We start from the raw sequence: 15,273 nt of genomic DNA, 5'->3' as shown, positions 1-15,273 counted from the left end.
ATAAGGGTGTGGAAACCTGGATTGCGAGATACCACATTGGTTCCTTATAAGGGTGTGGAAACCTGGATTGCGAGATACCACATTGGTTCCTTATAAGGGTGTGGAAGCCTAGATTGCGAGATCCCACATTGGTTGGAGAGGGGAACAAAACATTCCTTATAAGGGTGTGGAAACCTGGATTGTGAGATCCCACCTTGGTTCCTTATAAGGGTGTGGAAACCTGGATTGCGAGATACCACATTGGTTCCTTATAAGGGTGTGGAAACCTGGATTGCGAGATACCACATTGGTTCCTTATAAGGGTGTGGAAGCCTAGATTGCGAGATCCCACATTGGTTGGAGAGGGGAACAAAACATTCCTTATAAGGGTGTGGAAACCTGGATTGTGAGATCCCACATTGGTTCCTTATAAGGGTGTGGAAACCTGGATTGTGAGATCCCACATTGTTTGGAGAGGGGAACAAAACATTCCTTATAAAGGTGTGGAAACCTCTCCCTAGCAGATACGTAACGGGAGTTGATAGCTCTCTTCGGAGTGTTTTATTTCCGTTGTTTAGAGTAACGAGTGTTCGTGTTTTTTGTTTTATCAGCCATCAAGTGTGAAGCTGAGTGAGATGAACATGAGAAACATTAGCTCCCTTCGGAGTGTTTTATTTCCGTTGTTTAGAATAACGAGTGTTCGTGTTTTTTGTTTTATCAGCCATCAAGTGTGAAGCTGAGTGAGATGAACATGAGAAACATCAGTGGAACTTACAACACTAAGTTCGCAGTAAATATAAACTGCAGTTCAACCATGCCTTGTAACAACGTTCACCTTTCTTATATCAATCTCACCGCCACTCACCCACCGGAGAAGTATGAAATTGGGCGCTTCAATTGCATGGGTGCTCTCAATACCTTCACCGTTCTTAATTCAACATTTTAGGTTCACAAGGGCTTTTTCATTTGCTGTTAAAATAAGGTCAATTCAGCATATTCTTTTAAGACATTTTTGTACGTGTCAATCCGTTAAAGAAGCATGAGAGCGTATTTCATCTATATATTTTTCTTCTTTAATTGGTCTTGTTTGACTCATCAAATATTTCAATTAGTCTCAAAATTAATTAATGTGTTGAAAATATATTTATATTAAGTATGAGACAGGAAATTAGAAAGGGACAGAGACAGATAATATAATTTTGTGCCCAACACCGTAAAAAAATGTTTATGACTCCGAATCTCCTCCTCTTATGGTCATTTGGGGCGGGATCCCTCGAAGGTCGAGAACATTTCTAATTTCATTTTTTTTTTTCCGGGTAGATGCCTAATAAATATATGAAAAATGAATATAATATAAATATTTAATATTTGATATTATACAGTAATTTTCATTTTTTTTTATATTAATTATATAGCTGGATTATAAGTGGGTTTCTTTTTTAATTTATTTTTAGAAATGTTTTTTTTTTAACATAGAAGCATTACATACCTATTTACTCTTAGGATTGATTTGGTTTTAAAAACAATTAGGCCTAAAATTGGATTATTTTATTTTATTTTATTTACATAAAAAAAATGATAAAAACTAAATATTGACCGGCAAGAGTCAGGTCGGTGAGGCTACAAAGAACCAGAGAGGGCGATTCACGAGAGACTCTTTGGAACCTTGCCCCGCGCCACTGTCCCCATTTCTACCCATCTTCCGCCGCCGCCTTCCACTGTCGTCGGATCTATAGGTTGTTTTTCACCTGATTGTCGAATCCTTGATCTCTTCCGCTTTGGTACGCTTCTGAAAAGGGTAGATCCTTTTTCAATTCTTAATTTGATTCTTTATCTAGGGATTTGAATTCAACTAGACATGAATTCTAATCTTGGGAAGAATTTCGATTTCGATTTGGGACTTGGAACCTCTCGCTCCAAATCACTCAACGATCAGAAAAACAAAACCCCATCATATTCTTCATACGCTTCCTCTAGTTCTTCGTATTCCTCGACACAGACGAGGCCGGCCTGGCAGCCTAACAAGCCCTCATGGACGCATCAGCCGGCACAGCCTAACTTGGCCAATCCGCCCTTTTCCATGGTCGGTGATATATTTGGGAAGAGCTGGTGTTCGACGGCGAATTCTGGTTCCACTGCGGGCATTGGAATTGTTGAAAAGAATCCGAATCTGTTTGGCGATTTGGTAAGTTCTTCCCTGGGATCGGGTAAGAGCAATGTGAATGCTCCATTGAAGAATGCTGCTCCGGCTTCGGTGTCATCGGGTGCCGCATCGAATATAAATTCGTTTTCGATGCCAAATATGGCCGATTCGTTGCCTAAAGCTAGTAGTAATCCGGGTAAAAATAGTGGAAATTGGAGCTTTGATAATCTTAGCAGTAGGAATAGTAATCAGAGTAATACCACTAATATCAAGGCTCCGAATCTTGGAGGTCCAAGCATGAGTTCAACCATCGGCAGTGGTAAGACGAGCTCTAGCAAGGATCCCTTTGGTTCTTTAGTTGACTTCGGATCTAAATCATCCGGGAATCTGAATTCAACAAGTAAGAGTCAAAAGATCAATTCAAGCGAAGACTTATTTGGGGATTTCCAGAATGCTTCATATCCAAGCACTACAGCATTTCCCTCGAGCGGACCGAGTGGGAGAGGTGTCGGTTTCAAGGGATCAAGTTTTCATTCTGACATAAACATGGATGGTTTTGGAATGCCCTCAATGGATTTTGGTTCCAGGGTTCAAGATACTGTTCAAACCTCTGTCAATGATCCACTTGATATGCTGTTTAACTCATCCAAAGCCTCAGCTGGAGGTGCCCCAATGGCACCTGAAGCAGTTGGAGCGCCGCAGTCCTTGGATGCCGATGATTGGGGATTAGATTCAGAGTTCGGGGTAGGTGGTCATGACATGGGTGGTTCAACTACTGAGATTGAAGGACTTCCACCTCCTCCCGCAGGGGTGACAGCTTCTTTGGCAAAGAACAAGGGAGTCAATGTCTACAAGCAGGGACAATACGCCGATGCTATTAAGTGGCTTTCTTGGGCTGTGGTTCTTTTTGAGAAAGCTGGTGATAACACTGCCATAGTTGAAGTTTTATCGACACGAGCTTCATGCTACAAAGAAGTTGGGGAATATAAGAAGGCTGTGGTTGATTGTACGAAGGTACAAGATCCAAATTCTCTAATAATCTGCTATTACGCCCCTTTTCTCGCATTCTTTGAAGGTGAAGGTACCATATTAGCCTTATATACCTATTAACTTGGAAACTATGTTTGTATCAACTATAGGCACCCTAAATTCTAGGCCTAAGTAACAGAGACATTAGCTAGAAGGAAATTTGGAGTGGTTCTTTGTTCACTGCTATCATAACTCGGTTCTTATAAAAGGGAAAAAAGAAAAGTATCAACTTTATGTAACAGCTCAAGCCCACGCTAGCATATATTGTCCTCTTTGAGATTTCCCTTTTGGGCTTCTCCTGAAGGTTTTAAAATGCGTCCGCTAGGAAGAAGTTTCCACACCCTTATAAAGAATGTTTCATTCCCCTCTCCAACCAATGTGGATCTCACACTTTATCTTTGGTGTGTTTTGGTATTTGGAGGTGACACCATAGATATTGTTTGATGGAGGAGGAAAAACTGGGTGCTACAAAATGGTTAGCTCACTGGAGGAGTTAGCAGACAACTTCTTAGATTATTGGTTTCCAGTGTTTGGTTTTTGCTTAGATAATATACTCTACTAAATCTCATGTCTTCTACCGTTCCTTATAAGAAAGGCATATCCTCTGTGCAGGTATTGGATCAAGATGATGCAAATGTATCTGTTCTTGTTCAACGTGCGCTTTTGTATGAAAGTATGGAGAAGTACAAACTAGGATCCGAAGACCTGAGGGCTGTCTTGAAGATTGATCCGGGTAACAGAGTTGCAAGAAGCACGATTCACCGGTTGACAAAGTTGGCAAACTAAAGGTTCGTATCACAACTTTTGTTCATGTAGTTTCTTGAATATAGAATTAGACGGGTTCCCTTCATGCTATCTGAATATGCTGGTGGAATGACTCAATGTTTCCATTACATGGTTTGGTTTTGTATGTGTGACCCTTCTGATGTTTTCAACATGCATTACTTGTATTGTTTATGATAACAAAGAAAAAACTGTGCTGTGATACATTGATCTTGTACGATGGCCATGGAAATTCAGATATATTCAGTTTCTTTTCTTATCACTTTTGCTGTCTTCTTGAATTGAGCCAGATGTTCATACTCTTACCCAAAAGTTAGATATTTATATCATAGTTGGCTAGTCTTCCACAACTTTTCGCGTTTCATGAATGTGTCTCCCCCTCTATTTACGTGAGTTTGAACTCACCTGCCTTTGACTCCGCTTGCTTTTGGCTCCCTATGAGTCGTTTGACGATCCGTCTTTTTCGAAGAGTCAGCTGGACATGGGAGGCTTAGCTCATGCATCGGTTTATCGAAAGAACGAATGCTATCTCACTTCCTTCTATTCAAAAAGGTGAGCTGCCCTTACTTAAACAAAAACAAAAACAAAAAGGCCAAATTCGGGGCTCCTTACCTATTTATTAGTCACGGCCTTGGATTTGTGGAAATTCTAAGTAACTAAGTGGTAGAAAATGGTATGGAGTTTGGAAGATGTCTCGTTTTTTTTGTTCGAATCGAACGATCACACAGGCGCCTAGGGTAGGGTCGGGCTAAGGTCTTGCTTATGGGTTTGATATCTATATTAATGATTAATTGATATTGTGAGGTTTCATATTTGTTGGAGAGGAGAACGCAATGATAACCTTAGGTCTTGTCGTGTTTTCTGTAGCAGGGTCTTTCTAATGAGCAGAAAACACAAGAAGGGGTGAAAACCTCTCTCTAGAAGTCTGCGTTTTAAAATTCAACACTATCTACTAGCGGTGGGTTTGGGCTGTCATAAATGGTATCATAACCAAATATCATGCGGTGGGCCCAAAGGTTGTGAGATTCCATGTTGGTGGGAGAGGAGAACTAAACATTCATTATAAAGTTGTGAAGACCTCTCACTGGTATACATGTTTTAAAACTGTAAAGCGGACGGTGGTCGTAACTGGCCAAAGCAAACACTATCTAGTGGTGTGCTTGGGTTATTACAAATAGTATCAGAGTTAGCGAGAATACTGGCTTCTAAAGGGGTGAATTGTGAGATCCCATATCGGTTGAAAAATAAAACGAAACATTCATTACAAGGGTGTGGAAACATCTTTCTAGTAGACATGTTTTAAACCCGTGAAGTTGATGGCAATACGTAATTGGTCTTGGGCTTGAGCTGTTACGAAACTTTTAGATTTATGTTTATTTGGTGTTTGAAGTTAAAAAGTTAGTCTAATAGGTCATTTAAGGTAAATATACTTATAAGTTAGTTTAAAAGTAAAACCAACTCAATATTAATATAAATAAATAGTTGTTGTAAATTTTAAAGTTTATTTCTCTATTAACTCGACTTATTTAGTGACTTTTAATCAGGTTTTTGTCCATTAAGCTTCAACTACTTAGAAAATGGAAAGTGTGTGTGGTAAAGTTGTAATTATAAATTTTGGTTGCATCACAGCATTTAATTATACGTTACAATGCTTACTTAATATAGATAAATAATTAATGAAGATCAACTAAACCCTTACGCTAATTACATGGGCTCGGCCCAAGGCATTCCAATAAACCCAATGAAATTTCGTTTTATATTCTTTTCACGTTATTTTATTTTAATCTATTAATTAACTCATTTATTTTTAATATATATTAAAAATAGTCTCTAATTAAAAATATAATTTCGTCTCTCACCTCATTTATTTTGGAAAATTCCTGGTCTCTGTTCGAGGTGGATCTGTGCATAGTCCCAACTCAAGTAAAATAGGCATTTTTATTTAAAACATAGCAAATTATAATTAGGTGATAGTTTGTATCCTATTTAAACGTGATAAATATGAATGAAGATCATACTTTCGATTCCAATTCTATTTCTATTTGTCATTCTTAACACAAAGTCGTTCGGATTGTCTAGTCACCAATTCAATTCAACCTATGCCCAATTGATATAGGTCTAAATTCCGCACCCAAATAAAGGGAAGAAGAAATGATTTATAACATAATATAAGATTTATAAAAAAAGAAAAAGGGGAAACGGACGAGAGTTATAAATAAAAAGGAGTATATTATATAGTATATGGTCAAAAAATGTGATGCCGATTTGTCGTTTCTTGGTAACTTCTATTTACGTTATAACCGTCGCCTCCTCCCTTATAAATACCCTTTCATTTCATTCTCTTCCTCACTCCATCAACATGTGCGGCGGCGCTATCATCTCCGATCCCGTCGTCGACACCACCTTCTCCGACCTCCTCGGCCTCGGCCTCGACCTCTCCGCCAATTCTTCACACCCCTCTCAAGGTACACTACTCCCTCTCTGTTTCTTCAATTCAATTATTGGGTCTTTTTCTTAATCTTTGATTCTTATTATGTTAGTCAAAATTGAGAACCCCAACGGCTGTGAAGAAGCACCGGCGGCGGCGGCGACGGAGGGAGTGGCTGGTGAAGTCAAGAAGCCTAAAAAAATTCGCAAAACCAAATACAGAGGAATCCGGCAGCGGCCGTGGGGAAAATGGGCCGCTGAGATTCGAGACCCACAAAAGGGCCTCCGTGTTTGGCTCGGTACCTACAACACCGCTGAAGAAGCTGCCATAGCTTACGACCAAGCCGCGGTAAGAATCAGAGGCAAAAAGGCCAAACTCAACTTCCCTCACCCACCGCCGCCGCCGCAACAACATCTCCCACCAAACAACATCGAACCCACCTTGGAATCATTTTTGGGTCTCTACCCCTCGCCCTCGGTGGAGCCCTCGGCCGACCTCTGGTGGGTCGATGATCTTCTCATATATCAACAACAAAATTTTCAACTCTAAAAATTCCCAAAGCCATTAAAAATTTGACAACTAAAATAAATAAATAGATGTCAGATTTTAACTACGAACTCATCCATCCATCGAAAGGTTACATATTTTAGTTACAATATGGTATGTTAATGAGATATAATGTTATGAATGAGACAAAAGTTTATAAAAATTAAGATATTAAATTGGGTGTGTTTTTGTGAAGTTTAAAGTTGTGTTGTCGTTATTAGCGTTAGATTTGGGAAAGGATTTGATAATTCATAATGGCCCACTAAATAATAATAATAATAATAATAATAATACAATACTTTATAATAAGCCAATGATTAAGATTAATATGTATATAGATTATAATATAATGTTTAATGTTTAATGCAAGTGGGGGAACTACATCGGTTTGGTTCATGAACCTGATCAACTCCAGCTGCCAACTACTTAATCTAATCCCTTAAAAAGGAGATTTTATTTAGAAAAATCACCAAAAATGACAAATTCCTCGTACCAATGTCAAACTTTAAATAGTGTGTTTTTTTTTTTAAGAATATTTAATAAATAAAATACTCTTTAGTTCTTCGAATAAAGTTGAGAATCTTTTAATAAATTTCGAATAATAAAAATGTTGATACGATAAAAAATAAATTAAAGATATAGAATTAATAAATAAATATTATAATGGTTAAACGTGTTATTATTTATATGAAAATATCATTATTCATCAAGTTTTTTACGATATAATAAAATTGTCGATTGAATCTAGAAATATGTAAAAATATCAAAAATATCGACATATAAAAAAAATTAATAATTTGATGGAGACACGTGGAAAATCCAAATTATGCATGGGAGAATGCACTGCAAGAGAGTTGAAGACTTGAATGTACAAAGTTTGGTGTTCAATAGTACACCAACATTTAATCTGTGGGTGCATCCAGCAACACACTCACCAAACTCCAAGCTAAATATGTTTCTTTTCTAGAAACCTACAAAATTTTAATCTGTCGTGGACGTGACGAGTGGTAGGCTTAAAGATCTTTTATCTATACCGAATTCAAACAACCGCTAGCATATATTGTCCACTTTAACCTATTACGTATGAGTAACATAGAACACATCTATTAGAGATATGTTTCCACACTTTTATAAGAAAATGCTTCGTTCTCCTCTCCAACCGATGTAAGATCTTACAATCCACCCTTGTTGGAGGTTCAGTGTCATCGCTGGACATACCACTCGGAACCTGACACTTATACCATTGTAATAGTCTCAGACCATCACTAATAGACATTATTCTCGTTATATATCGTCGTCGTCTTAATTTTTCTCCAAGTGCAACAAATTTAGTAGCGGAAAGAGTTAGGTAATTACCCATAATTTCTTCTTTGGCCTACCTTGTTTGAAGCACAATTTCAAGGTGTTGGACATTGGAGAGGAATGTCTTGGCTTTTCTCCACACGGTACAATTCTAGTAGAAGAAACCCATATGCCTTTTGCTATTTGTAGTAACCAATTTGGAGACGAAAACAACACCAAATTGATGTCTTTTTTAAGTTCATTAGTCAATTGCTTTTCTATGCACTCTCAAACATTTCCACACCTTACCTTCTACTTTGCCGAGTGTCCGAAGCCCTCCATGCCCACACCGCTAGCCACGGTGTGAAACAATTTTGCACAACCGGACATCCAAATTCAAAAAGAGGGTTGAGTTTGGTTGGATTTGAAACAATTTTGTGATGGTCTGATAAATTTTTCTTTAACCAAACCCAGGCTAATCTTATGTATTCATCCACTAATATTTTCCATCTTCAAAGCTATAAATTCTTCGATTTCAATTGCACTGATTAGACTTTGAAGCGAAGTGAGAGTAGTTGTAGTATTTTATTTTTGAAAAATAATACCCTCAAATTTAATTAAAAAAAAAAACTGAAAATAGTATACATAGAGCTACAAGCAATGAAATGGATGGGCTTAAGCCCATTTAGATTAGGAGGATGGAACGTGGGCCGCCAATAGCAATAGAAGCGATGGAAGCGCTCCCACATCGGAAAATCCCAACGAAGGGATGGGGGGGGGGGGCTATAAATAACGTTATTGGGTTTCAAGCTAACTCATCCCGACCTGTCAGGGGGTGAAAGGCGACTGGTTAATGATCGTATAGAGACGACTAGTCGTGCCGACACCTACCAATACGAACACATGGTACATACGGCGAGCGAGCGCCCACCCTACTTCAGGTGGGGGCTTGCCCGTCAATTTTTGGAAGCCCCTCTCTCATGAGTGGGGGCTCTATTAAAATTTCTCTATTTTTTAATCGTTCTCTCTCTCTTACCGCTTGCTTGCTCTAGTCTCTTTAACTGTATCAGCAGTTACCGATTTATAATTTTTATTTCTGTTCACGTGAATTGTTTAATTAATTATTTTCAATGTACATGATTTTATTTATTTCTTCTATAGTTCGAATGCTATTTATATGCATTATTTAATTTAACACATGTTTCAGTTTTTTCAAAAAAGTAAAAAATATATTTGTAACTACTTAATAGTGAATTTATCATTTTGGTCTGATATCATTTTTTGGTTTGGCCTCTTTGATATCATTTATAATGGTTCATTATGCATTCATAGTTCATCCGGTATCGATATCATTTATAATAGTTTAAGATCATTTATAATGGTTCATTATACATTGATAGTTTATCCAGTTCAGCTAATAGATATTTGTTCATTTTATGTTTTAAGTATTGTTTGTAAAAGGCATAGTTCATCCGGTATCGATATCATTTATAATAGTTTAAGATCATTTATAATGGTTCATTATGCATTGATAGTTCATCCAGTTCAAGTCTAGCTAATAGATATTTGTTCATTTTATGTTTTATGTATTGTTTGTAAAAGGCATATGTGAAGGAAAGATTTTTATATGGCTTAGAGAAATATTTCATTCTTCTCTTCTATTATTGGTGGGTGGGGTCTTGATTAATTTAAAGAAGAAAACGTGATTCTTGTTAGTTCCAAATAATTTTTATTTATTTAAATTTAAGGTGGAAAGAACATGAATTTCAAAATCTACCCTATGATGTGACTTTGTCCACACCAAATATATAATAAAGTTGTATTAATCTAATACTATTACATTCTTTGGGTTTGGGGAAAATGGACAAAATTTGCAATCCATTCCACTCTCTCCAATGAATTTAAACATGGTATAATTTGCATTGAGCTCATAAACTTCCATGAATTGGTAAAAAATAAAATAAAATAAAATAAATTATTAAATTCAGATAAAATTATTACTAAATTATTCAAAACAAAAACTCCCCCCACTCTACAATTTGAATTTCAACTTACCCCATTCCTCATTCAAAACCAAACCTTTTGTTTTTTTACTTTAGAACCATAAAGTTTCCCAAGAAAATCAGGTGCACAATTATTCAGCAATCAATATTTTCAACCCACCCTGGCCCCAATTTCTTGTCCCAACGTCCCAACGTGAATAGGCTAAACCCACATTCTTCCTTTCAACCCACCCTGACAGCACAAAAGGTGAAGAAATTTAGGTTTCGGGAAACGTGAATAGGCTAAACCCACATTCTTCCTTTCCCAACCAAGGAAGTTAGGGGTTAGTCTTTCTCAAATTGTTGTTCGTATTAGCTGTGTCCACGAGGTGGGCGGGATGGAGAAGCATCTCCAATATCTATTTCATTTTTCATTTATTTTGGTAGAGATCAGAGAATTCTTGCCACGAACTTACCGAAATTAAGGTAAATACATAATTTTCATTTTTCAATATAATCTTTATTCTAAAAAATAAAATAAAAATCTTAATAAATCAATATATTTCCCAACCACTTTGATAACATAATGAGACTGAAAACTTGAAAGTGAAATTAAATTAAATTTTTAAATGTTTTAATAATACTCTTAAATCTTTTTAAAATTAATAGCAAATTTTCAATATATATATATGTCTATATATATATACCAAAAATATGGGTCAATTTTCAAAAGAGTTTAAAAAATAATTAACTTTTCAAAAGTTCTATTAATACTCTTAAATATTATTTAAAAAATTTCAAAAATACCTATAAACCTTTAAAATTTTCAAAAACATTTTTAATTTTTTTTTAGAAAAATACTTAAAATATATTTTCATCTTTATTACGTCTTAAAAATATTCATAAACTTTTAAAAGTTTAGATATAATCTATGAAATGTTGATAAATATTTTTATTGTATATATAGAAAATAAAAAAAAAATTGAATTTTTTTAATAAAAATAAAAAATATTAATGAAATTTTTTAAAATTTAACGGTATTTTTAAAACTAACTATTATGTTATGTTCTATCATTGGTTGTTTCAACCAATTATACAAGATGGTGTAAATATCCACGTGGCAAATTTAGAAATGGTTTATTATTACTATTATTATTATTATTATTATTATCGTTATTTGGTTTTATTCCATATTACTAAATAGAAACTGAATCCACTATGAAATGAAAAGTAACCAAAATCTGCTCATACTTCTCCCATTTCCCTCTGAACTGCTCCATCTTCTTCAATCTCCATTTCAGTTGAATCTTGATGGCTCCTGATTCCGATTTCAAATCTGATTTGGCCGCTGAAATCTGCTCATTCTCCGCCCGTTCAGTCTCTTGCCCTCACCGCCATTTTTCCCGCCCTTTTCTCGATTGGTATCGCCTTTTCGGAGTACGTTTTTCCCATTTTCTTAAGGATTTTTGTTTGTGTTCTTCGTTTCTTTTGTTAATGGATGATTCTCATAGGTCGAACAAGACGCCGGAATCGATTCCATTCGTCGGAGATATCTTAAGCTTGGTGAGTTTCGCTTTTCTTTCTCTCCCGAGATCGCTATTTTGTTTCGTTTTGTTTTCTTGAGGAATGTGCTTTGGATTTGCAGCTCTCCAACTTCATCCAGACAAAAATGCGCACCCCAAGGCCGAGATTGCCTTCAAGCTTGTCTCTGAGGTTCGATTCGATTCGATTCGATTCATTTTCTTGGAAATACAAATTTCTGCTATATATGTTTGTTTGGTTCTACATTTTTGTTTCCATGGCGATCGATTACTGTTAATCTGGCATTTGATTTCCTTAATAATCATGTACTGCTCATGAATCTTGATGATTATGAATGTTACTTGGAAATTTCGTCTAGGTTAAGAAATGTGAACGAGGGATTGTTTGTGTTTGTAGGGCTACGGTTGTTTAATTGATAATGTGAAGAGAAGGGCATTTGATTTGGATAGGATGAAGAAATTTTGCCCTGATTGCAACACAATCCCTTACAGAAATTTGAGCTCTGCTAGAAATTCAAATCCCTTGAATCTGTTTGAGAATTGTTTGAGGGCTAACAATTCCAGAGAATTCTCTCAACAATTCAACAACTCACCTGATTGTTTGATAAACAACGGCAGGTTTCATCACAGAAACCACAAAGAATCCCCAATCTTCAACCCATCTGATTATGCATGTCAAGGCTACCCCCATTTCCGAACCCAAATCCACCCGAAACCGCAGAGTTATCGATGTTTTAGAACTGGGAATTCATTGAAATATGAACAGGGTAGAGGGAAGTATGAGTATCCAGTGTTTGAGATGAGTAGATCAGAGAGGTTTGTTTTACAGCAACAATCTGCTTTTGTATGTTCAAATGTTAACAAATCACATTGGTGGTGACCTGACTTCCATTGATTGATTGAGTAAATGCTTGAGGATTTCAAATTAAAGCAATTCCCAATCCCTTTTGTTATGTGTTCAAAATTTGAATGATGGAGCTTTCTCAGAGGTCAAGTCAAGGTGTGATTGTAGAGTTGTTCTTAGATGGGTCTCATAAAAGTGATGGACTGAAAGACTCAGTTCAGGATTGTGGGGCACTTTTCTGACCCACTTCATTATCAAACTCAAAATGCCATCATTTTCTTCTTTTTATAAAGTCGTTTATAAAATACAACGATCAAATTCGGGAGCGGAATAAATTACTTTCTATTAGCTAAACAGAATCAAGTATGAAATTATATTCTCTGTTCTCGTCCAATTTCACCGTGCCAAGCTTTATATACACATACCTATATATATATATATATATATATATAGTTATTATTTTATATTTTTGTTTATGTACTTCATTCCTTAGGATAATGGTGATTAAAATAGGTGGGTGCTTGGACTTCTAAATCATTGTAACGGTCATCGCTATTAAGAGTATAGGTTATGTTACTATGAATAGGGTTTTATATGTTACTATGAAGAGAGTTTTATATCTCTTGCAAATAATGTTTCGTTCATCTCTTCAACCGAAATGAGGTTTCACAATCATGAAAACTAAATTGTATATTATATTGTTGTGCAATTTAATGCTGAAAGAAGAAAACAAACTTGAGTTGGGGTTTGAAAGGAATGTTTACGGTATAATTAAGATTGTGATGTTTATAAAAACAAGACAAGCGGCGGTAAGTGCCAAAAGGCACTAGACGAGTGACCACTGAGAACACTTGAACTCAAGTATTAAATTCGAGAAATCTAACCATGTTTTTTTCCCTAATTTATTTATAAGATTATAGAGACTTGTAATGAAATTTGAGTGTCGGAATTATTAAGAATGGACTCCGAACTTAATGGTAAGTTTTCCCAAAAGACCTCATATCAATGAAGATGTATTACTTACCTATAAACTCGTGATTATCTCATTAATTAGTCAATGTGTGACTCGCTCCCAGCAATACTCAACAGTGAACGCTATTCAGGTTATTCGAGTCACCAACCTAACATAATTCATGTATCTAGACGCTTCGACATAGATAACGGATCAATTGTTATTAACCACAAGAGCCTAATGAACGTGATTGGTCCGTGAGGTATTGAGGTTGATTTTAGAAGAGAAAAAGAAGATGACAAACCGGCACATGAAAAACAAAGAGGTAGGCATTGAATTGAATGTGCAATTTGGAGGCCCCAATATTCCAATTTGAAAAAGAAAAAAAAAAGCTTAGATAGTGAAATTTCCCTAATGAGGACAACAAATATCACATACCAACTTTGCTTTGCTCTTTGATTGTTCTTCAATCTCTATCACTCTCTCTCCCTCTCCCTTCCTTCACTCCTCATTACCCTTACATTTCTCCATTCTTCCATTTTTCTCTTTTCTTTTCCCCAACTCGACATCTATAATGTGCCAATGGAAAGAATTGTGAGATCCCACGTCCGTAGACAGTGTGCCAACAAAGACGATGGGTCTTTAGGAGATGGATTGTGAGATCCCACATCAATGGGCAGTATGCTAACGAATACGATGGGTCTCTAGGGAAGATGGATTCTAAGATTCCACATCAATGGGCAGTGTGCCAATGAATACGATAGGTCTCTAGGGAAGATGGATTCTAAGATCCCACATCAATGGGCAGTGTGCCAATGAATACGATAGGTCTCTAGGAAGGGTGGATTCTGAGATCTCACATCAATTGACAGTGTGCCAAAGAAGACAATGGCTCTCTAGAGGATGAATTGTGAGATCCCACATCGATAGCCAGCATCGAAGCCGCTCGGCCTCAAGGAGAGTAGATTGTGAGATCCTATATTAATAGGCTGCAATGAAGACGCTAGGCCTCAAAGTGGTGGATTGTAAAATCTTACATCAGTGGACTATAAAATCCTGCTTCATATAAAAAAAGTGAGATCTCACGTGATTAAAAAAGGAGAATAAAACATTTCTTATAAAACTTGTCTCTAAAATATTTGTTCTATTTTAGGGTTAGCTGAATTTAGGGTTGCTGTAGTGACATGTGGGTATGTCCCAGCAATCAAAACTGCCTGTCTTTGAATGAGCTTAGACTTCATCACTCCATTCAATTATTTTTATATATATATATATCTATATAATTATTTATTATAATAAACTCTATTTATTTTCCACTTTCATTATTTTTTATTATTTATATCATATGATCCTTTCCCATTCAATTCAATCTCGGCTGCTCCAACCTCATCAATATTCATTCATACATAAGAGCTAACATCGCTAGCTGACTCCTCCTCATCGACGGTCGAACGAAACTTCTTTACCTTCAGCCTTATTACCTTGTCTTATCCCGCCCTTTCGAACTATCTTTCTTTACTTTAGGGCTTGCTTACATTATGCTCTAGTGACTCGTGATTCAGGCAACCCAATTTTTCATGTATAAGGTGGAAGCCCCTCGAATAAACTACGTATATTTTTTCTTTTATTTTAAATTAAAAAATACCAATCAATAGATTTAGTAATAAATATATTTATAATATTAATAATTGGAAATCTTTAACAGCAAGCGCATCCAACAAAATTCCAAAAAAAAAAAAAAAAAAAAAAAAAAAAAAAAAAAAAA

General features: G+C 36.0%; 3 protein-coding genes across 3 annotated transcripts; all 3 read left to right on the top strand.

Annotated features, from left to right (window-relative positions):
* The first annotated feature begins 1,587 nt into the window (after positions 1–1,587).
* LOC111479374 lies at positions 1,588–4,147 on the top strand. Its single transcript, XM_023123998.1, has 2 exons — positions 1,588–3,136; positions 3,764–4,147. Exons 1-2 carry the CDS (start codon positions 1,838–1,840, stop codon positions 3,935–3,937), a joined length of 1,473 nt encoding a protein of 490 aa, XP_022979766.1. The 5' UTR covers positions 1,588–1,837; the 3' UTR covers positions 3,938–4,147.
* A 2,125-nt stretch (positions 4,148–6,272) lies between these two features.
* On the top strand, positions 6,273–7,103 carry LOC111479479 (ethylene-responsive transcription factor ERF071-like). The gene is made up of 2 exons (XM_023124175.1): positions 6,273–6,399; positions 6,475–7,103. The coding sequence occupies exons 1-2, from the start codon at positions 6,294–6,296 to the stop codon at positions 6,909–6,911; spliced, it is 543 nt and encodes a 180-aa protein (XP_022979943.1). The 5' UTR covers positions 6,273–6,293; the 3' UTR covers positions 6,912–7,103.
* Positions 7,104–11,372: 4,269 nt separating this feature from the next.
* LOC111479463 (dnaJ homolog subfamily B member 9-like) lies at positions 11,373–12,653 on the top strand. The gene is made up of 4 exons (XM_023124145.1): positions 11,373–11,608; positions 11,683–11,734; positions 11,817–11,884; positions 12,110–12,653. The coding sequence occupies exons 1-4, from the start codon at positions 11,483–11,485 to the stop codon at positions 12,590–12,592; spliced, it is 729 nt and encodes a 242-aa protein (XP_022979913.1). The 5' UTR covers positions 11,373–11,482; the 3' UTR covers positions 12,593–12,653.
* The last annotated feature ends 2,620 nt before the right edge of the window (positions 12,654–15,273 follow it).

Source organism: Cucurbita maxima, unplaced genomic scaffold (genome assembly GCF_002738345.1).
Source record: "Cucurbita maxima cultivar Rimu unplaced genomic scaffold, Cmax_1.0 Cma_Scf00005, whole genome shotgun sequence".
Classification (NCBI taxonomy): domain Eukaryota; kingdom Viridiplantae; phylum Streptophyta; class Magnoliopsida; order Cucurbitales; family Cucurbitaceae; genus Cucurbita; species Cucurbita maxima.
This window is presented reverse-complemented; position numbering and strand designations above follow the sequence as displayed.

Coding starts and splice junctions, on each gene's coding strand:
- LOC111479374 (XM_023123998.1), top strand. CDS start 1,838: ATGAATTCTAATCTTGGGAAGAATTTCGATTTCGATTTGGGACTTGGA. Junction 3,137..3,763: donor CTGTGGTTGATTGTACGAAG/GTACAAGATCCA, acceptor TCCTCTGTGCAG/GTATTGGATCAAGATGATGC.
- LOC111479479 (XM_023124175.1), top strand. CDS start 6,294: ATGTGCGGCGGCGCTATCATCTCCGATCCCGTCGTCGACACCACCTTC. Junction 6,400..6,474: donor TTCTTCACACCCCTCTCAAG/GTACACTACTCC, acceptor TTATTATGTTAG/TCAAAATTGAGAACCCCAAC.
- LOC111479463 (XM_023124145.1), top strand. CDS start 11,483: ATGGCTCCTGATTCCGATTTCAAATCTGATTTGGCCGCTGAAATCTGC. Junction 11,609..11,682: donor ATTGGTATCGCCTTTTCGGA/GTACGTTTTTCC, acceptor TGATTCTCATAG/GTCGAACAAGACGCCGGAAT. Junction 11,885..12,109: donor CCTTCAAGCTTGTCTCTGAG/GTTCGATTCGAT, acceptor TTGTGTTTGTAG/GGCTACGGTTGTTTAATTGA.